At 35.2% G+C, this 23,899-nt stretch overlaps 1 protein-coding gene across 1 annotated transcript in view; it reads left to right on the forward strand.

Annotated features, from left to right (window-relative positions):
- Positions 1 to 23,899, forward strand: part of LOC129216704 (cell adhesion molecule Dscam2-like) — a 183,522-nt gene that overhangs the window by 125,009 nt on the left and 34,614 nt on the right. Inside the window, 4 exon segments of the mRNA XM_054850921.1 lie at positions 4,971 to 5,105; positions 7,461 to 7,625; positions 10,274 to 10,344; positions 10,889 to 11,120. Of these exon segments, the coding sequence (XP_054706896.1) occupies positions 4,971 to 5,105; positions 7,461 to 7,625; positions 10,274 to 10,344; positions 10,889 to 11,120 (603 nt within the window).

The raw sequence follows: 23,899 nt of genomic DNA on the forward strand, positions 1-23,899 counted from the left end.
AACTTCTAATGATTTCAGAATGTACACTTGCCCCTGAAAACATTGAATATCTCCCCAGCCTTCTTAATTCCTTTGAATGTAATATTCCTGCTTTCCCCTCTATATGTGGAAGCATAAAAGCAATTGGTGAACCCAAATAATTATTGACACAGCTTATTTTTATCTCTCCATGTTCCTTATTTCACATCTTTTCAAATTCATTTTCATTCCTTCATAATATGTGAAATTCACTACAAATAAATTAGCCGCATCTTATGCTTCGAGACTCATTCTCAATGGTAGAACTAATGTATGTAGTATTTTGGCAAAACGTCTTTTGCTCATCAGTAGATTCAATTTTTTTTCTAACAGCAACAACTGTTCTGTCCTGTGATGGTATGACAATTTATTGTCATCAGAATTGTGCCCAAGTTATAAACTTTTGTATCTATGCGTTTTCGTTAATACAATTATACACTTTATTTCCTCAATATTCCTTATAGACACTTTTTATGCCTTAATTTCCTAACTTAGAACGATGTCCCAAGTTTGGAGCGTATTTGCAATTTCTCAAATTTATGAATAAATAAGTTTAACTGAATTAGTCGGGTGGAAATGAAGTTGCCTTAATAAGGCACAGGTACATAGCCAAGATGAATTGTGAAACTGATTCAAACTACTGCTGCTCAGTTAGCGTAGATAACCAAAGTTATTTCCATACTTATCAATTGCATATTTTTTCAAAATTTTTAAAATCATAAAAATAACCCATAAAGCTGATACATCAAAGTTCAAATCACATAGTCTCATAAGATAACTATTCATTTATTCTTGAACACCATTTATTGCTTACTGGTGAACCAGCCCTCAAAACTAAATTCGGCAAATGTCTCAAGTTAGGATACGGTCCCAAGTATGGCACTTGACTGTAACAATAACTGTATATCCATCCACTTGGAAAATTTGTGAAAAAGCTTTCAACCGATGAACTAGTTCGACAAGTGTACTAAAGTGCTGGTTCACGTGGAGTTAATTGAATCGATCCGGGTAAAATATAATTAGGGAATCAGCGAAACATTTATTGCATTTCAAAGTGATTTCAATCAGGCGTCAGTTGATTCATTGCCTGCAATTATACTTTGAAACATTACTGTGAATGTTTTTTTTTTTTTTTTGGTCAGTGGAAGAAGTGGTTGTCTTGTCATGCAAAGTAGATTTCAATTTTGGTTCGATTTGAACTTGGCTTTAAGTCCTTATTTCAAATCAGTTTTAAAGTATTGCTTACAATGTATTCTTCAGCTCCTGCAAATGTTTTCCTCTATTTTTAAAGAAAGTAGATTTGGTTTTGCAAAGTAGATTTCCGGAGTGTCCCGATTTGAGAATACAATGAAAGTCCTTTTTTCAAAACAAAACAATTAATAATTTTATTTCATTAAAATGTCGATGCAAAAGATGAGGTATTTTAGTGAAAGTAATGTCAGCTAGACAAAGTAGATTTTCAGTGTTTCTTGATTTAAACTCGACTAAATTGAAAGTCCTTACTTCAAAACAATTTCTGTTTAATTTCTTTCAAATGTCACAGTAAATATGTGTGTGTGTGCGCGGTTTTTTTTTTTTTTTTTATTTTAGTGAAAGCAGTGTTTATTAGTTAATTAAAGTTCCAGATTTCCAGTCTGGCTCATTTTGAGCCTAACCTCAATAAAGGTCTATATTTCCAAAAAAAAATCTGTTTTATTTATCTGAAACGTCATTTAAAATGTGATCGATTAGTCAAAGCAGTGCTCGCTAGACGAATTAAGTTTCCAGTATTGTTCAATTTAAACTTGCTTTAAAAGAAACTCTTTGTACCAAAACAATTTCCGATACATTTAAAACTTCACTGTAAATGTTCTTTTTTAGTGTAAGTAGTTCGTGATAGGCAAAGTTGATTTCCAGTATGGTTCGATTTGAGCGTGACTTCGATGAAGGGCCGTATTTCAAAACAACTTCTGTAGTATTTTGTCTGAAAAGTCACTTTAAATGTGATCTTTTAGTGCAAGTAGTGCTTGTTAGGCAATTTGATTTCCAGCGTTGTTCGACTTAAGCTTGAATTCAACGGAAGTCCTTGTTTCGAAACCATTTCAGTTGTTATTCTTTGAAACGTAACTGTCAATGTGCTTTTTTAGTGTAAGTAGTACGTGTTAGGAAAAGTTAACTTCCAGTGTGGTTCGATTTGAACTTGACTTCAATAAAGGCCATTACGTTAAAACAATTTCTTCTGCACTTTGTGTCAACCATCACGGTAAATATGATCTTTTAGTGCAAGTAGTGCTTGTTAGGCGAATCAGACTTCCAGTGTGTTTCGACTCAAGCTTGACTTTGGTGAAAGTCCTTGTTTCCAAACAATATCTGAATTTCTTTGAAATTTCACTGTAAATATGGTTTTATAGTGAAAGTATTGCATGTTTGGTAAAGTTAATTTCCAGTGTAGTTGAATTTGAACGTAACGTCAATGAAGGTACGTATTTCAAAATAATTTCTTTTGTATTTTGTGCGAACGTTATAGTAAATGTGATCCTTTAGTGATAGTAGTATCTGTTCGGCAAATTAGATTTTCATTGTTGTTCGAAATTAATTTGGTTGCACTTCTTTGAAACGTTACTGTAAATGTGCTTTTTTGTGTAAGTAGTTCGTGTTAGGCAAAGTTAATTTCCAGTGTGGTTGGATTTGAGCTAAACTTCGATGAAGGTCCGTATTTCAAAATAATTTCTTTTGTATTTCACTGAAACGCCACTATAGATCTGATCTTTTGGTGAAAGTATCTCTTGGTAGGCAAATTATATTTCCAATGTTGTTCCATTTAAGCTTGACCCTTGTGAAAGTCCTTATTTCAGAACAATTTCTGTTGAGTTTCTTTGAAACGATCACCCTTTCTCTTCGTGTTTAACTTATTATATAAACTTATAATTATTTTTAAAGTGATTTTTGTTTCTTTTTGATATTTTGAATTTGTGTAAATGAATTGTTTAGTTCAGGACAATAGAAAAAAACTGTGATGAATTTTTTCACTAACACATCAACTAATTTGAATTATTAAATAGCTTTAAAATTGAGCTGTAGTTTGGTGTGACTGTTGCGTCTGTCTGACTTATCCAGCTGTCTGTCAGATTAGCTGACTAATCTGCAATATTCGGCAAAGAAGCGACGGAAACTTGGATGAAACACAGAATGACTCGCAGCACTATAAGCGGCTCGAGTTTTTAATGTTTCTTTTAAGTGAGAGGTAAAATGAGCGAAGTTATATGAAAACTTTTACTGAGACTATGACTTGGTGAAACCAATCAGCGGTCACTCCTTGCTGTAATGAATCAAATACACTGATACAATGACCAACGTTAATGTAGTTAAATAGGATACATCAGCACACAAATCAAAGACATCGTATTTGTCCGAAACTTGCAGTTCTTGAGCAAAAGTCAAGCATGACTTCCATAAGAAAAAAAATATTAGAAAAATTATTAGAAGGTCATAAGGTTTGTGGAGATCTTTTGCAAAATGTCCACAGTTATTTAAACTCTGTAAAACCAACTGTTGTCGAGCCATAGCCTGCGTTTTCATTAATCACATTACTTTTTGGGCAAAAATCTCTTCCCATCCCATAAGAAGCGAAGAGCCCACTTTTGTGTACCAAACGATGCTTATTGTTGTGTGACTTTGCAGTACTCTACAAATGGTGTAGCCTCCAACAAAACTCACGTATCCTTTTAGAGCTGTTGAAAAACATTAGTATGGAAAAAGCTTGATACAATATGATAACACACATAATATTTTACACATGTTTTGGGTTTAGTTTTTTGTACTTAATTCTTGTAATAATATACTTCTATGTAATAAAATGAAAACGATGTTTGCAAGATTATTTTATAACCTTTATTTTTTTATTTTTTTTTAACTTTACAAAACGAATCTTACAATATAATCAGAAAATAAATTCAAATAATTTTTATCTTTTAAACATAAATAAATGCTTCAAAATTTTTTTATTAGCAAAGAAATTTTTAAACCAACATTTGAAAAAAAAATCAAAACAAATACATTTCTATTGAAAATTCTGACTTGAACTTTTTAAAAAATCCTTATTTTTGGGTACTATGCGGGAATCTAAATGGGGAATGAGAGCAGAAACTTTTATTTGACCATAATTCCCGGCTTTATTACTCACAATTTGCTATTTAAAAAGTGTTAAAAAAATTTCTGTTATTCAAAAAATTTTTTGAAAAAATAGTTTGTGAAGAAAATTATAAACTTCAGGCCTCGTGCGGACACCTAAATATTTTTTGATCCGGATAAATTTTTTTATGTAAAATCTGGATCGGTAGGGCAACTTTTTATCAACTTGACAAATTTAATTTCATAAAAAAGTTTGTTTCGATACACCTTAGTGTCCATTCATATCTTCCACGTGGGTTACCTCTTTCCCCTGAAAATTTGTAGTTTCATTGATTATTTTTAGATACCACACACACATGTGAATAGAAAGAGAGAGAAAGAGAGAAATTATATGAACGATGTTTTGTTCTATAGTATGTGATGAAAAAACATTATGAAGTATTCAAACTAGTGGAAAACATGGTTTAACAATATATAAAAAAAAACTGAATGCAGGTTTAAGCATAGTTGTAAATAGTGCAATAAGCCATTAACTCTAAATTAAGAATAACCAGTTTTGTAACATAAAAAAATGTTCATTGTTTAGATTTTAGATTAAATTCAAGAGTATAAAAGAGTATAATTTGTATTGGTGCTGACAAAGACAAATGTAACCAAGGCCCCTTTTATGCTTTATAAAATTTTATATACCAATGGTTTGTTTTGTAATAATTTCTTCTAGTTTCCAATTAATGTACACTTTGCATTGACATGAACTGTTATGCTTGTGTGTGACACTGAAAAGTAACTAATACATGAAATTTCATCAAAGTTCATGATCTTCATTCATTTCTCCCTTCCAGAGCCTCCTCCTCCCCCGGGGGGCCTTCGAGCCTCAGAAGTACAAGTGCGCTCCATCCGGCTGTCATGGCAACCGTCGTCTTCTGATGAGAATGGTTTGGTTGAGAACTATGTCGTCCGCTACTGGAGAAACGACGGTGCGTTAACACACAGAAACGCTTACTTTGAATCATTTTTCCTGTTTAATTTAGGTTTTGTTTAAATTTCATTTCCTATGACATTATACACTCAGAAATGAATCGCTAAAGTGCGAGGGTTCTTCAATCGTGTAAGAAAAATTTCGTCGTTTGCGTCTATTTTTTTTCTAGCAAAATCAGAAACTCGTACTAAAATCCCACGAAATGTTCATTAATTTGACCAAAAATTAATTGTGGAAATTTATCCCGACACTATTTTGTTAAATTCGGCAACATTTAGTAAGATTTGAGCATGCGTTTTTAATAGTGCAGGAAGTGAAACCACTGAACTAGTTCCCGAAACCTTAATAATAATTATTATTGCTATAAGTAAAAGCAATTTCCATAAAATGCAACCATTTTCATTATTTACTAACAATATCTGCACAGCGTTGCCTATGACATAATCCTTAACAACGTAGCAAAGTTTTGAAACTTTTGAAAATTGAAATGTAAGTTTGGAAAAACATGGTAAAAACCGGTTTTAGCAGCATGTGATTTTTTTATACTTCTATAAGTTTCGAATCATGTACGAGTTTTGCATTTTGAATAAGGGGCTTTGGAAGTTTAACAAAGCCCCTTATTCAGTATAGGGAAGTTTTGGAACTTTCTTGCTACTGTTTGTTAAACTTCCAAAACCACAAGCAGTTCCATTCAGATCGATTCGTGATCAGAGCTGGCTGCATTCGCGGTCCAGCTATGCTTCAGTTTAGTCTCACAGTTATGGTCTAAATTTTATGTTTTATCTTGTCCAGGTTGTCTGACTTTGACTCAACCAACACGCAAACTACAAACTTCAATTTCTTTGAAAATAAAATTATCATGCATTGAGAGTTGGGATGTACTAATTAATCGTCACTAATCAGTAATCGGATATTTTGTGAATTATTTATGAATATAATTTATACAAAGGCGAAGTAATTGGTTCAACCAGTTCTACTCGTCATTTGGAAATTGACTAAAAGTATCTATTTATGGATTTCACCTTTCCAGCTGTTTTGATGTGCAAGTTAGGTGTTTCTATTAACTCCATAAATGCTGTGCTCTAGGGGTAAATGAAAATAACTAAGTTTCTTTCTACTTTTTTGAAGATTACATTTCGATGTAAGTAACACTTTTGTTTATGTTTTACATAAATTCCATTTATAATGTTTTTTTTTTTGTTTTTTTGTTTTTTTTTTTTTTTTTTTTTGCATGCTTTTTTTTTTAAATAGTTTTCGATTACATTTGGAGGATTCAGCGAGTTGCATGCGATCTATGGGCCACATATTTAGTATTGCTACTGTAGAACTTCTTTAGCTTATAAACTAATTGTGTACAGTGCGATTATCTACCTGCATGGACCTCAATGTGTAATTTTTAAAAAAATGAGTTTTCCATCTACTACCTAACCTGTAGGGTAAAAGGAAGCATGGTTTCATTCACTGGCAAATAACAATAAAATATAATTTTCCACATTCAGTTACACCACATACAATACACCATACGCAGTCAAATGCAACTCAAAACATTTTATTCACAGCTTTCATCCTAAAGAAAGAGAAGGGCATAAAGTTGAAATATTGATAGTTTTCTTCTTTTATCCCAGTTGACCAGGCATACATAGAAGGCAGCAAGTAAAGACATAACTATTCAATTTTTCGAATGACCTTCCCCTTTGCATTTTCATACACACCATTCCATAAAATACTTTTTCTTTGTCAATTAAATACTTTTTGATTCCCTTTCCATTAGCCGCAAACGCAACGTTTTTAGGCCAAATTCGCTTCTATAACTGTACAGATATTTCAATTAGGTTTAATGAAATCCTTTAGAGAAACTTCAACTAATAATACAATTAATAAAATTATTTATTATATAATTTATAAAATTATTTGCAGCATAATTTTATAAATTGCTACAGATATTCCTCAGGTATTGAATGAAAATATAGATAAAAATATTAGTTTTCTATTGTTTGCTAATGACACAAAGTACAAAATGTATCCTATATTGATATCGGTTGACATGTATTCTCTTGTGATACTATGTAAGGTAAACACATTAGTAGTGGCCAGTATTTCAGTAGTGGCCACTTTAAGGTTTATAATTGAAGAAATAGGATTCCAGGTTTCCCAGTGGATTCAAAAGTGCATCAAACGTAGTCCATTGGGAAACCTGGAGTCCTATTTTTTCAAATATGAACCTTGAAGTGGCCACAACTGAAGCACTATAGCACTGGCCACTACTGATGCACTATAGCACTGGCCACTACTGATGTGTTTACCTTAACACCTCATTCGATGTGTTGATGTAATTGTTTGTTCCTCTTTTCAGAAAAGCGTGGTCAGCTTCACCAGGTATCTCTTCCTGCGGTTCAGACATCTGTTGGTCTCTCAGGCTTGCATCCGGGCACCTCCTACAGTGTACAAGTGTTCGCGCAGAATGATGTCGGTCAGGGAGATCCTTCGCAGCCTCTCACCTTTCGGACGTTAGAAGAGGGTAAGTAGCCCTCCTAGAAGGCATAATCTCTCGTTCTGAATGCGGTGGGTGGTTGTTTTGTACCTCAGATTCTAGTTGTTCGCCCTGATGTGTAAATAAGTACATAGTATTTAAAATTTTATTCAAGTTTTTCAAAGTAAGAACTCAATTTATGACCGAGGTACCTAATATGGGAAACCTATGGTAAACATATAATATTGACGTCATAATCAAAAGTAACTGTCTTATTTTCTTAACTTTACCTACTATACGGCGGATTTTCAGAATTAGCCCTGATGCTTATAATGTGGAAAAATAAATAGCCTTAAAATTGCACTTAGTATAGAGTACTGTAAACTGAAAGTAAGTATCTTACCCGAAGTAATGTTAAGTGTAATTTCAAAATACCAAAAACTGTTGCTTCAATTTTCTTTTTTGAGCCCATCCATAGAGCTTAAAGATTGAGTATCATGAGCTACTCTTGAAACTGCATTTAGTTTGGTGACTAATTTAAGTTTGAGGCCCTAAACCGCACTGAATTTACTACTTAAAAGAAAGATTAGGAGCGTTTCCTTTGATACTTCCTAACACTTTGATTAGTTAATCTAAATTACTATACAATTTAAGCAAAGTTGAAACTCAAAACGAGAAGTAGAAGTACGCACAAGTCGGTGTGGAAACTAAACTGCAGACCAGAAACCTTTTTGAGTGAAAAGGTCAGTCAATGAAACCACAGGAAAATATTAAAAATTAACCCCTTGAGGCACAGAACATAAAACTAAACTGAGACAGACTGGGAGCAGGTGAATTCTGTTGAGGGTCGTGTCACTGTGTCAGTCGACTGAAAAAAGTACTCAAGCAGGTGGAATCAAATGAAGCCAATATGCCTCGCAAAGGGATAACTGCAACGATAAGAAACACTTCCTTCAATACAGAACATGGCAAGATTCCTTCAATGCAGACTTCCAAACGCTCCAAGCAATTGTCCCAGTTTTTCATTGCATTTGGAAACTTCCAGTGTGTGCATTGCACGCTTGGATGAATCCAGCGTAGAAATATGTGAAAACTTTCAATAAAAATTCTGTGCACATGATTTGGAATTTCAAACAATCGCCTTCTTCAGCACAAGTAAATGGAGGTATTCAATATTTCTATTTTTCTAACAAAACATATTTTTCCTGTACAGTAGAACTCCAATTATCCGAATCAATTGAGACTGTACCCCGTTCGAATAATTCAAAAGTTCAGTTAGTTGGATTTTGTCCGAAACAAGGGTCTGTTTTAATTAATTATAGTATGCATGTTAAAAATGGGAGAAAGAAACTATTTTTAAAGAAAGAAAGCTTTTATTTAATCAAATGAAAAGGCAAAAAGTTTCACTTGTTAAGCTTACTCACAAGTGCTGTACATTAGTGCAGTATGTACACATCATACGTTTAATGAAAATGTTTTCTTTCTGAATATCTCTGTGAAAGTAAACTGTTTAACTATTAGGGCTGTTCAAATGAAAAGGTATCAAATGTCACAAAAACTTAAGCGTTAACATATTTGCTTATGTCGCTATGGGAGAACATAGCGAGACATCTAGGGATGGGATTGGAGTATCCGACGTGGATCGGAGCCTGCACGGTCTCCCTCATGCGATCATAGATCAGAAGCTCTTACAAAGAGCGCCGTCCAATTGATGGGGCAGTGCTTGAGAGAGAGCACTTCTTGAATTTCCTTGTTGATACCACTACTTATTGAATTTCTTGAGCACAGGAGAACCATTAACTCCGATGTGTACTGTGAGACACCCCAAAGCCTACGCAGGTTCATCAAGAAGAAAAGACCAGGACTGCTCACGATGAGTTGTTCTGCTCTGTGAGCGCGTCCACACGTTTGCAGGGGGGGGGGGGCAATGGTCAAATTCAAGTGGAAGCAGCTTGACCATCCGCCCTACTCCCCAGACATGTTGTCCTGCGATTTCCGTGTGTTTAATTCTTTGAAAAAGCATTTGAAAGGGAAGCGCTTCAACTCGGACGACGAACTCGATGATACTCTGAAGGACTGTGCCGTCACGGCGACAGAAATTCCGGGAGCAAGGAATTCTTTGGTTAGTAAATCAATGGGATCGTGATGCTTAGGCCTATGGTGCTTACATTGAATTAAGTCTTCATTTATACCCACAGTAGCGTTTGGTACCTTTACATTTGAACACCTCTTATAGTTTTGCGGAGGGAATTGTATTTAGACAGAATCATTATTTTGCGAATCGCAGTTCTGAAAGCGATTCGGATCATAGGAGTTCAGATAATTCGAGTTCTACTGTATATAAGGCATTTTGATCGCAACCCATTCACAATTATGCATTTAAATTTAGCTAAACAGTCCGAGCACTAAGAACGTGATTTGATCGATAGATGGACTTGCATTTCAAAATGAATTCCGAAGTAATAGAGCATGATCGGAAGAAGTGCTATACCGCTCAATAAGATATTTTCCCAGTATTTGTGTTTCTGCTTATAGCGACGTGCCCTACCAATAATGCCACTGTACGCTTTCGTGCGTTCGTCGAAACCTCAAAACGTTTTTAATGAAGTTTATATTCATTTCATTCTTCTGTCTCATTATCTAAATTGTTTTGCAGAGTAGGTAGTGATACTTTCCTTTTATTATTTGCTCATTAGCTCCGGACGGAGCGCCCCTGGATCTGAGGGTGGAAGCAGTCAGTTCCAAGTCCATCCGAGTTACGTGGAAGGTAAGTCAGCACTTAGAGCCGCTTTTATTTTAAAATGACTAATATTTATATCTGTAAGAGACTGGATTTTTTTTTTCTCGAGAAGCAGCTCAAGCAAATCGATTTTGGCAAAAGAAAAAAAAAAGTCGCCTATTTATAACTAAAAACTCGCCCCTTCTTGGAGATACACTGAGTGACCCGATTTCTGAAGTTTCGATTAACTTTTTCCAACATAGCGATGGGTATGTTCGTGATTTCTCGGCTAATGTTGTCCCAGAACTCCGGAATATGTTAATCCACGTCACAATTGATTGCCTACCAAGAACACGAGCTCGAGGGGCAATCTTGAAGTGTGTGCGGAAGGTTTGCTGCGTCGCTACTATCGAGCGACCATTTGAAAAGTAAGCCTTTACGGCCAACGTATTTGTCCAACGTTTTCTCGGCAATAAACGGCGCGGTGATGAGAATAAACTTCTTAAAAGTGCAGGTGACTATGTGATGCGTATAATTATGCTTGCGTAGAGTACAGGCCACCCAGTGTTTAACTTTTGCTTTCTTTTCTCAGCCCCCTCAGCGTCATCACTGGAATGGACCCCTCCGCGGATATTATGTGGGGCACCGGGTGCCCCCAGGACCCTTTACGTACCAGACGGTGGAGGGCGCAGACAGAAGAGGTGGTTCACTCCTTCTACAGGGGTTGCAGAGGGGCACCTCTTATGCCGTGGCGGTTAAGGCTTTTAATGCTGCAGGCTCGGGACCGCCCTCGCATGAGCAGCTCGTGGCCACACTGGAAGAAGGTGAGTCCAATAAGCCCATTAATTCACAGGTTGTTTATTTATTTATTTAAAACCCACCAATCACCATCGTACCAACTCTGGTGAGGGTTTGACCGGATGTGGTGATTTGGGGGAACAGAACAGTTTAAGAGCGACCAAGCACTCACTGGAACAATTTTGCTATGTTCAGAAATGCATACAAAAGCATAAAAACATTAAAATAAACAAAGTATACGAGTGAAAATCAAGTTCAATGAAACTGAGATGGCTGATAAATACTATACAGGGTGTTCCGTTTTAACCTGCAAGACCTTTATTTCTCAACCGTTAGTCCTAGATGCATACTTCCAATTGCAAAAATGTTCAAAATCAGAAGCAGAGTTAAGATATTGAAAGTTTGAAGTAAGAATTTTAATTAGTCAAAAAATAAAAAAAATTATCTTTTTATACGGGCCCCATATCCCCTAACTTATATTTAGGAAAATATTCTCCACTGAAAAGTAATTCCAACACACAAAAGTTTGAGATTAGTACGACCAATATTCAGCGAGATATGAAACGCAGCGTTTTGTGACTTACACCACTTTTCACTCGCTGTCAATTACACCTTTTTGGGGGAAAATATAGCTGTTAACAAGTGTTTAAAATTACATGTGTGCATCGAGTGTAGTTTTTCAAATTGTTCCAGGTTTTGTAGTGCATTTTTGCGTATCACGGCATAACATTTGCATTTATTTTTGAATAGCAATGAAAAATGTAAGTACCTTGTTTTTCTTACTTAGACGATCTGTCATTCTTCTGAAAGGGCGATAAGTTCCAATCTGATCTTCATTATGGTCCCTTAAAACTTTGAAATGGAATATCTCTTTGAGTTTTGGTCGCACAAATGTCAAGTTTTTGTGTCAGTAATAGTTTTCAATGGAGATTATTTCCCTAAATATAAGTTAGGGGACCTGGGGCCCATATAAAAAGTTAAATTTTGTATTTTTGACTAACTTTTATTTTTACTTCAAACTTTCGCTATCTTAACTCTGCATCTGATTTTGAACATTTTTGCAACTGGAAGTATACATCTAGGAATAACGGTTGTGAAAATAGAGGTTCTGCAGGTTTAAAACGGAACACCCTATATAAACGGCAGTAAAAGTTCCTTGAAAGTTATTGCTCCGGATATTTAAAGTCCTCTGCTTGTGATATGAGCAGGGACATTATTTTATTGATATTCTAGTGTGAAACTCGATGAGATAGAGTAAGTGTAATACTTTTGGAAAAAGAAAGGTTGGAATTGTAAGAGCTGGAAAGAGCTGGTTAGATATGTAATGTTCAGGAGTTCCGGGTTAACTGCATACACATAATGGTGAGCTAATTATCATAAATCGGTGTAGATACGAAGGAAATAATCCGTGTGAACTGAGACATTGTACTTGTACCGAATGTTTGGAGTGTGGTTTTAGCTTAACTTTTAGCTGGAAATCATGAACTCTCCGACCAGTTTCTGCAGTGTCCCAGAGTTCCTGCCAATTTTGAATCACAGGGTATTTGTGAAGTCTTGCAGTGATAAAGGAAATCCCTTTAAAAATACAACGTCACATTTAAACTTAAGGTAACAGCACCAGTAACAGACAGTCGTAAGTTTGATTTAAATAATAAGAATTTTAGGCGGGTAAAACTGATGTTGCTGAGACCTATGAATACGGTGCAACCATCTCGTGCTATCAGAATGAATTTCATGAGCCAGTTGGTATTTACAAGGCAGTAGTGGAAGATTATGAACAGCTACCACGAGGTCACCTGCCGTTTCATGTTTGTTTGAATTTAATAATGCTTTAGTTCTAAAAAAAAAAAAAAAGAATTTTTGCAAAGTTGAAGTGAAAAGGGGAATTTCGTTTATCACTCATCCTTTCCTCATCTTGTCTGTTACTGTATATCATCAGATCGGTGTCTGATCTCCATTTGATTTTACGGTGTCTGTTACTGGGTGATCGGACCTTTTTTCGAAACTGAGTAAATAAAAATAGAATTAACTAATTCAGGGAATCCAGAAGCAGCAAAACATTAGATGAGATGCAGTTTTATGAGAAAAAAATAGTTTAAAAATTCTAAGTACATTAAAAGGCTCAGAAAATTGAGTTAACCTGAGAGCGATGTCTTGAGCATGTCTGTGACTGATGCTGTTACCCTAATTCTTTTTTAAAATTTCACTGCGCTGCAGACGCTAAAGAAACTAGAATTCACATTCTTGTAGGGGAGTTAGTTAAAACAGTTCAGATATGGATTTAAACTGTCGTCTTATCTGGAGTGTCGATATGTGTTTAAAACAATGGTTCTGGGGATTTTACCCTCAAAACCCCTCTTTGCGGCGCCCCTGGGGTGTTTTGTTTCATAGACGACATTTTCAGTTTTCAATGTTAGAGCCACCCACATGCCTTTATTTAGTCGGTATCTTTCTCTAATTTTGTGGTTCATAACTCATCACATACAAGAAATAAAATTCACTTTACATTAGAGCCTCAAATCTTGTTTATGTCCCGAAAAAATTCCTTTGAGTATGTGTTATATAGTGTTTATTTAGTACTGCATTCATAAAAGAATCTCATTAAAAATAACTATTGCCATATTAGGATGGGCAATATAAGTTGAAATCAAAGCCCCGGAAGGCGTTGACCCTAAAAAAAAAAACCTCGGTACTCCCCTGGCGACAGGTGATATTAGCATGTTTGTTGTAACGCATCCATTATTATTTCCTTGAATGTCCTTGAATGTCAATATTGACTTGTGTGTAAACACATTGTCAATGACAAAACCTCAAAGGTAAAAGAATGCACTGAGTTTCATCTTTCACAGACACCATTTTTAGTTTCCAATGTTAGGGTCAACTACATCACTTTGAGTCAATATTGTATCAACGGGAACGACGGAGAGGGGGGGAGCGGGGGGAACTTGATAGGTAAAGGATCAAAATAAAAATTATATTCTACGTATAAATCTTCAACAGTTTTTTTTTTTTAAATACATTTTCTTTATCAGTGCAAGACTTTATAAACACACTATATAACCACAAACGGGAAATACACTGTAATATATATATATATATATATATATATATATATATATATATATATATATATATATATATATATATATATATATATATATATATATATATATATATATATACATATATATATATATATATATACATATATATATATATATATATATATATAGATAGAGAGAGAGAGAGAGAGAGAGAGAGAGAGAGACGTTCACTGCGTTTCGAAGCCACGGAGAAGTTCACCGCTTATTGAAGCCAGTTTTAAACGGCTTCAGAACGCGGTGAACTTCTCTAGTTTTTTTTATGTACGAAGACGTACACCGCGTTTCGAAGCCAGTTTTAAACGATCGCGCTGTATAAAGCGTTCACAAACCAAATGCGTGAAATAATTCTAAATTATTGTTTTATAGTCAGGAGGAAATATCGTTACATTTACGCTGTTAATTTTGTTAAAATTACTGACTCTGCGGAATCAAAATACTACAAACGATTACATTAACCGATGCGCCTCGTTATACATATAAAATTATACTCAGGCGCATCGGTTAATGTGATCGTTTTAATATAAAGACACATCGTTTATACGACCAACAGAATGGATTATACGTTGGCTTTTGATTTTTTAGTTGAGGAGGAATAGAATTAGTCCGAAAAACCAGGAGACGTGAAATATTTGATGAGGTTACAGTGAAATAAAATCCCGTCATAAATTGATATGAACCATCCTTTAATAAAATCGCTTTAACATAAAATCAAATCGTTTATACGACACCTCAGAAGAGTATTTGATTAAAATGGTGGCCAAAAATATTTTCGCGCGTTTTAAGCTTGAATCTTTTTTTTTTTTTAGTTTTCGCTCGCTTTACATATCTTATTACTTTTGATTTACTATATCAGTAAATAAATAAGTATATTTTTAATCTATACTCATTATACAAAAGTTATTTTTCGTATTAGTGAATGCAAGAAAAAGATAAGTGATGTACGTAAGATTGCGTGCAAGTGTAAAATTTTGACGAAGTATTTTTGAGTTACTTTTTGAGGACCTGTGTCAGGTGAAGAGAGGGGAACACTTTACTTGTTACCTATCAACAAAAGACATTGTACTGTAAAAATCTCTTCGTTGTCTTCTATGCCGAAATCCGTGCGTTTTTGAACTAATGTTGAAAATGTTTTAGTGAAGTGTTGAGTAAGTTTCCCTCAGCATCCGGACACTTGGTTATACTAGCAACTTAAATCTCCATAACTTAAAGCTTTTATCGATTGAATATTTCAGCAATTCGTACAATTTTAATCTCATGAATTCTTCCTCCATTTTGACGAATACTGAGATAGATCCATTTGTTTTGAGCAGCTCTCTTTTCTGACAGAACTGCGTCTGAATGAATATCTCCCCCGATCCTCGATGTTTGACCTGGTGTACTTATTTATTTGTGGATATCATAAAAAAAGTTTTTTTTAAACATTGACATGCACAATTAGGGTGCAAAATTATTAGGGTGCAATTTATTTCGGGTGCTATGTATATGCACCCGAAAAATTCATTTCTAGGATTATTTTTGAAAAATGTTAAGGTTCAGCTAACAGGAACGAGCTTAAAAGTTTGAAAAGAAGGTAAAACATGCCAATTTCCAAAAAAATTTTCAGAGTACAAATGTTTGAAACTCTTGTTTTAAAACCATTCAAATGCTTCATTTTAACTCTTTTCAGATGTCTGTATGATTAACTACTCCTTTACAAGTTGAAGTGCGCGAATAAACCGTATCTTTTCGTGAAATTAACCAAAAAATTGATTTTTAACCTTTTTTTGTACATTGCAATATTTCAACTTTTATAGTAATATATTTTCGCAATAAATGTGCACTATGCATCTCTTTGTTGGAAATGCAAATATATTTTATTGCATTAACAACTGAGAATCCACTACAAGTGACTGCACTTCATGCACCTTCCCATTAGGGGCGGATCCAAACAGAATTCTAGTAGGGGGCCATTTTGGAAAATACGATGCTTTGGAAAATTTTTGGTGACGCTCCCCTGTCTATTTTTCGAAATACGAAGTAGCTCTAAGAATGCAGTTTTAGACGATCTTTGATGATGTTAAAGGGAGTTAGAGGATTTGAGGGCCCATCTAAATAAATTTTTCGTATTTGTAATCTTAGAAATATCATTTGACTGTCTTTCGTTATATTAAGGGTTCGGGTGCCCCCCCCCCCCCCACCCCGACCATTTTTCGAAATTGTAACGTTAAAAACGCAAACATTATCTCCAATAATGTTAAGAAGAGGGGGAGATCCCGGGTTTCTCCGGCGGATGTTTTTTTTTTTTTGCCATTGTAGAGTCAAAAACGCAATTTAATACGATCCTTTCGTGATGATGCATGGAGGCGAAATTCGCGGGCCCACACCAAGAAAATTTTCTTATTTGCAGTCTTAAAGATGTATTCTAATTATCTTTGGTAATGGTAGGGAGAAAAGGTTTGGAGCGCTCCCCTCGAAATTGTAGCTCTAAAAAAGACTGCTTTAGACGATTTTTTGGTGATGTTAAGAGGAGGAGAGATTAAAAGGCCAACCCCATGAAATTTTATCAATTTATAGACTTAAAAACGCATTCTAGATAATCTTGGGTAAGGTTAAGAGTTAAAGAGATTCTGAGGTCCACTCCCAAAATTTTTTTCAAAATTTAACTCTTTAAATTGCAAATGTAGGCAATCCATGATTCGTGAGAAACTTTTAGAGGACCAGCAATTTTTCGAAATTGAAGCTCCTGAAACGTAATTCTTGAAGACTTTCAATGAATTTAGGGACAGAGAAGTTCTGCCCCCGGAAACATTTTGAAACTGAAGCGCTTAAAACAAAATTTAGGCCGATCTTGAACGACGTTGGCGAAAAGGAGAGGTGAGGGACCCTTCCATGGAAACTGTTACAAGTTATTTTTTAAAGCGTGGTTTGTAGACGATCTCTGGTAATATTAAAAAGAAAAAGTGGCGTGGTTTGGAGGGTCCCATATTAAAAAGGGAATGAAGAATAATTACATAGCACTGCATCATAAAGCCAGGTTAAAACTTAAATTGAACTTGAACTTAATGCGCAATCATTAAATGTATAACTTTTTATCGGACACTTACTAATACATATCCCTTTTCTTTCCCTCATGGGGAGAGTAAACGCATCTAATGAGACGAGCTCATTATGCTAAATGAACCTAAATATTTGGTTTATACTTGATATTTTTGAAATTTCCGTTGGGGGTGACCATGCTCTTCTCTTGCATTGTTTCCATTCTTGTTAGACTTTACATGAATTACAAGTTTTTTTTTTTTTTTTTTTTTTTTCAATTTAAGCTTGTCAAGAGGTTTAAAAACTATATTTTAAACTTCCAACTTCCTCAGTGTGGTTTTATGGCTCCCCGGCGTTGTTTTTATATTCTTGTTAAACTTCGAGGAATAATAAGGATTTTTTTATATTTAGTTCTAAAAAAGGTTTTTAACTATCTTCGAAACCTTTTCAGTGTGACCATGGCCCCTCTCATTGTTTTCCTTATTGTTAGACTTTGTATGTATTATAAGGGAAATGTTTTGTATTTTTGCTCAAAAAAAGGGTATTTTAACTACTTTAGAAATTTTCTCGGTGGGGGCCATGGCCCCTATGGCCTCCTCCCTGAATCTGCCCATGCTTCCCATACACCCAACGAAGAAGGATAGTCATTACAGGACTTCAATTTACCCTTACTATATGATTTTAAACTAATTTCAATTTTTGGATAAGGGTTTGAAGTTAGACTTATGATTCAAATTGGTTATGATATTTGTAAGAATAAAGTACTACATGCAAATCACCTCCACCAGCTCAGTCATTCCATCCGAGAACTGCAGTTTCTCTCTTATTAGCACTTCCATATGCCGGGCTGATGAGTGCTAATAAGCACGAAATTGCAGTCCTCGAATGGAATGACTGAGCTGGCGGTGTATTTCATGTCTTTCTGCCATATCTCTGGTTATAGGGCGGTAACTTACTGAATAATAAAGCACTAGTTCTTATAAATCTATCTTTTGTGCATATTGCCTCTAATGCCTTTCTCTAAATTAACTCCTTTATATTTTGACTGTCATAGGGTTTGTCATACAGAGGCATGTAAATTTTCGATTCGGAACGTCCATTATCCTATGTATTTACCCATTTTTGATAGGTGCAAAAAACAAAAACAAAAAAAAAAAAAAATTGGGGGAATGCAATTTCAGCTACTGTAAAAACGTAATTTACATATAATTCCGAGTTTTTTTATACACAAATACATAAAATACAAATGCTTAAAACTTTTATTCTAATACTACTCAAATGCTTCCTTATAAAATTCCATTCGCATGTCATGATTATTAACATTCCATTACAGTTTTTAGTTCGCTCGTAACTCGTAAAGTTTCGTAAAATTATCCAAAAATGGCTTTTTTTTAGCTTTTTCTGCACATTGCAATATTTTTTTATGGTCCAGTTATGATTTTTTCGCAATATATGTCTATTATGCAGCTCGTTGTTGAAAAGATTTATATTACAAGTGCAGTAACAACCCCGAAATCCCAACAAGGAGGTGGCTGCATTTCGTGTTCTATACCCTGCTCTTCCCATCCACCCAGCCAAGTTATTTACATATTTACAATTACTGTATGACTTTAAACACGTTTCTACTTTTGAACACAGGTTTTAAGTTGGACTTAGAGTCAGATTTTGCATTGATGATCACGAGTATAATGTTTTTCTTATAAATCCACTTGTGTTTTCCTGAGTTCTACAACGAAACTTTTCCAGAGACAGCCCCTGGACTTTCCCCATCCCCTTAATGTCATCTCAGATAGCATAAAATTTTCTTCTTTTTTTTTCAACTTTCATTTGTGCAAATTTCTGGAGGAGCATTCGATTCTTAAATATCGCTTGAAATTGATTACAGTTCAAACGACTCAGGAAGGAACCTCAACCCCACATCACCAAAGATTACCTCCAAAACGTTTCGAAAATTGCGCTGTTGACCACAATTTTGCAAGTTTCTACCGGAGGGTCCTGACCCCCTCACCATTATCCGAATGTATTTTTTCCTACCAATGGGATAATCTACTTAGCTTTATATGAGGTTCTTTGTCTCAGTATGGTTTTGGCTACTCCAGACTAAGGAGCACAAAGCTTTAGCGCAGTCTGCAATCTCTGGATACTGTAACTGAGCTTTTCGGTGTTTGCTTGCTGTTCCGCATTAGCTCCACCTATGGGGTGGTAAATTTGTAGCTTTATATCCTTTCGGGGTGCTTATGGTCATTCCATCACGTCCAACTCAATATTTCCACTAACATTTTGTTATAGATCTTAATATTTTAATTAATCAGGAGTAAGCACATTTTTTAAATCTTTACATGTGATATAAAGATACTCCTGACACGGTATTATTTTTATTAAATGACTTTGTTGTTTAAATTTTAGTTTATTTGCATGCGTCACATGCGGGACATCCAAAGTCAACCTCTTGTAGTATGGTATGTGTATTTCTTAACTTTTTGTGCTATTAATACTAGAAAGTCTCCCGTCAAGGTACGACGGATGAAAATTGAGTCTACTCTTCTACATTTGAACAAAGCAATTGCCTGTTTGATGATATTTTGATAGTTGAAATTTTAACCCTAACTCCAGTGGATTAACCCTAAACTCCAGTAGATAGCGTAATTTTCAACCATTTTTTTAATTCTTCATTCCCTTAAAATGACTACCTTGCCAGTAAATCAGTTAAGTTACCGGATCAAATTCAGCCTTGTCACAATAAAGCCTTTTCCTACATGTTAAACATTACCAAAAACATATTATCAAATTATCACGCCGTGGTACTAGTTTCATTGTTGAAACTTGCGGGTTACATCGATCATTGGCTATTATTTATATGAGGATACAATGGCGAAAAAAATTATACGTTTTGAAAGCTAAGGTTCTAATGTAAAGGAAACATACCTTATTTGTTGAGAAATAATAATTTTAACCGTAGAGAAAAAAAATGTATATGGCCTGTCCATTCCACTGAAAACTCAATTTGTCCCGCGTGGGATAATTCCTATATTTCTTTAAAAAAATAATTTTTATAGTGTAATGACAAAATTTTTTGCTTAAGAAGTCACACGTTTGTGATTCCTTGAGAAACAAAATTTTGTTCATTTTCCTTTTAAATTATTATTTTTAATGAAATGTATGAAGCGTGATGTGCAGGAAAAAATTGCCGTTTTTCCGTGGAATGGCCCCTATAGTGTTTTCAGACCTTTAAATTTTATTTGCGAAAAAGTATATATATTCTTCAGCTTACTACATTAGTTTTCTTCATAAGTAAAAAGCCTAATACGCATTTAAAATCTTAAATTCTTTAAGGAAAAGGATGAGAGACCCCTTGCAGAGAAACTTTCATATTGTTTAAATATGGGTGTCTACCCCTTTCAGAGTGATGCCTCCCCCCCCCTCTCCAAAAATCGAGAGTGCCCGCAAAAACGAAGAAAAAGACCCTCCAAAACAGTAGCTCCCCCATTTGGACCTAGGTTACCCCTCCCCCTTGCTGGAATTCTAGATCCGACACTGCATGCATGATATCCCAATTGCTATTTTCAGCGACTTTTGCAACTTCCTTTCAACAGATTACAAAAAACATTAATTGTGTTTCTAATTTACGCCTCCAATAATGAAAGTCCTACACAAATACGACTAGACTGAACTCGCAAAGTATTAGGAGCTGCAGTCTCTGGCCTAAGGCAGCTGAAAAGTAAAGTCTACACCAGTGGTGCCCAACCTCTTTTTTCAAACCCGCGTGCGATACCTCACATTAGTGGGAATGTTGCGGGCCAGAAAAGTATAAAATTTCTAGATAGCATCATAAAACAAGGGAAATTAAGGACAATAACAAACAAAAGTTTTTGTCATCGTTGCTACATGCTCAGTTTATTGATACGAACTTTGCATCTGTATTTTAGAAAACAATATATGACTATACTTGGCTTAAAACATAGGTTTCGTAACACCAAAGGAAAATGATTAGTTTTTTTTTTTGGAACGTCCCAGAAAATATTTTTCGTTTTGTAACACTAAACACAAGGACGGGACACATGGATCAGCTTCCACATAGGACCGCGGACCGTAGGTTGGGTCCCACTGCCTGACAGATCCACTAGCGTAGGATATGATTTGTCCAATGAAACATCTGTCATGATCTTTCGGAAATATCATATCAAAGTATGAAAGATATTTTGATTCATATTTTCATCTTCAAAATTTTCATCTTTTTCCATTTGTCTGTATGAGAAAGACCGAATATTTAAGTGAATCATCGGTGAAATTCAACACTCTCCAATTTTGTTTTGTTTTTTACGGTAACAAATATCTACAAGTAATACTTATTTATATCTTTCTTTGTTTACTGCATTGCTGGTTCAGATGAATAAAGGCAAGAAGTTTCTTGGTGCTAGCTGCTCCTTTTTTGTGGGGCTAATTGTTCCTCGGAACAACTTGACCCCACAAGAAAGTAACAACTAGACCCACACGCACATATTCTCAAAAAGTCGAATTTTAAGTTAGATAACGAAACGTGAATCGTTTCAGCGAAGTATATTAGGATGCACAATCTACCATTTCATAAAAACACCTACCTAAGAACTAAATACTAGCGATTAAAATTCGTGAGAAAGACCAAAAAGTTAAAAAACGAAAATATTTACAAAAGTAGATCAGGGGTGCACGTACTCAGCTTTTAACATGCTGGACGCTCACTAGCCGGACTAATATGGCCGCCATCGGTGCGCTGCAGCATCGCATTTCACCAGGTATTGACTAAACATACTTATCTTATTTTCTTCATTGAGCTATTTCAAAGGGAACAATTTACCCGCAGAACGTTTAGCCCCGCTTTCCCCTACTTGGTTTGGTTTATTGACAACATACATTTCGGGTTCGTGTACTCGGTCACACAGGACCCGTTTATGAACTCACGTCCAATATGACAGATAGCACAATACAGGGACATAGTGTAGGACAAAATTAACAGCACAGAGAAGGAAGTTACAGCCAGGGCAACGGGCGGGAATCGAACCCACCACCTCGGGATTACAACAATGACGCACCAACCAACTGCGCTACCGAGGCCCCTTCCCGGACTTATTGGATCTAGTTCAGCCTTGTCAAAACAAAGCACTTCTCTGCTTCTCAAACATTGCCAAAAATTGTTATCAAATTAATAAATAAAATTACTGAATTTTAAGTGCTCAAACAATGAATAATGCCGTCTCGCATGCCATGGGGCGATTCTCATTCTCTGTTACGTCAGAGTACAACCCGATTACTGATTTTGGTAGAGCCCCCTTTCTTCTTTACTAATAATAAAGCTGAAAGTCTCTCTGTCCGGATCTCTGTCTGTCAGGATCTATGTGACGCGCATAGCGACTAGACCAAAGCGCCGATTTTCATGAAATTTGGCACAAAGTTAGTTTGTAGAATGGGGGTGTGCACCTCGAAGCGATTTTTCGAAAATTCGATGTGGTTCTTTTTCCATTCCAATTTTAAGAACAAAATTATCATAAGATTGACGAGCAAATTACGAAATTATCATAACGTGGAACCGTAACATGGGCACAAGCCAATTGGCGAAAATAATTCACCATACATTATTTGTAAATATGCAGGTGAATCAAAAGACCTTTTAATTTTCTATTAAGGGCAAAGCCGTGCGGTTACCACTAGTATGTATATATAGTAGCCTTAGTCTATATAGTGGCCTCAGAATTTGGTTATTATATATTTACTAGAAAGTCGCCCGTCAAGGTATGATGGTTGAAAATTGCTTCTACATTTAAACGAAAGCATTGCCAGTTTGGTGATATTTTGATCGTTCAAATTTTAACCCTAACTAATGTGGATTAAACTCTACTCCACTAGGTAGCGTTCACTGTTGACCCTTTTTTCGTTTCTTCATTCCCCGAAATGACAGTCTTACCAGTAAAACAGTTAAGTTACCGGATAGAGTTCAGCCTTGTCACAATAAAGCCTTTCCTTGCATGTTAAACATTACCAAAACATATTATCAAATTATCATTCCGTGGCGCGAGTTTCATTGTTGAAACACGCGTGTTACCTCGATCATCGGCTATTATTTATTTGAGGATGATAATTCTTCCAGTTCCAGGGCTCAATACGCAATAGGGTGGTTTCGAAAAATTTGAAATTCTGCAGAGTACTTTGCAATAGTGCGAAAAAATTTGTGACTCCCTAACACTAATTAATGTGCAAAAATTCGTGACTCTGAGTTAATGCATTCTGCTCTGCCCAAAGGCTAAAATTTTTGAGATTTTTAGAAAAAAAAATCAAATAAAGAGAAAATTTACAAATTATTTTTAACTCCGCAGAACTTTAAACTTTGGTGCAGGAATTTAGTAACTTTCTAACACAAACTACTACGTAAAATTTCAAGCTTGTGAGTTAATTATTTCTGCTCCGGCAAAAGGCCTGCATTTTTAGATTAAAAAAAAAAAAATCCTAAAATACGAGTGACACATTACAAAGTAGTACATACCTAATACGCTATATAATACTTCAAATTTTAGATCAGACAATAATTAGCCAGAGACATTTATTATTTGCCAATCTCGTCGAAAAAACGTTACTTCAAGATTTGACTTCAGAAAAGCCTTGAACATTCACACAAACACATAGAGTAAAGAAATTGTATAGAGAGGCCTCGATTC

Source organism: Uloborus diversus, chromosome 2 (genome assembly GCF_026930045.1).
Source record: "Uloborus diversus isolate 005 chromosome 2, Udiv.v.3.1, whole genome shotgun sequence".
Classification (NCBI taxonomy): domain Eukaryota; kingdom Metazoa; phylum Arthropoda; class Arachnida; order Araneae; family Uloboridae; genus Uloborus; species Uloborus diversus.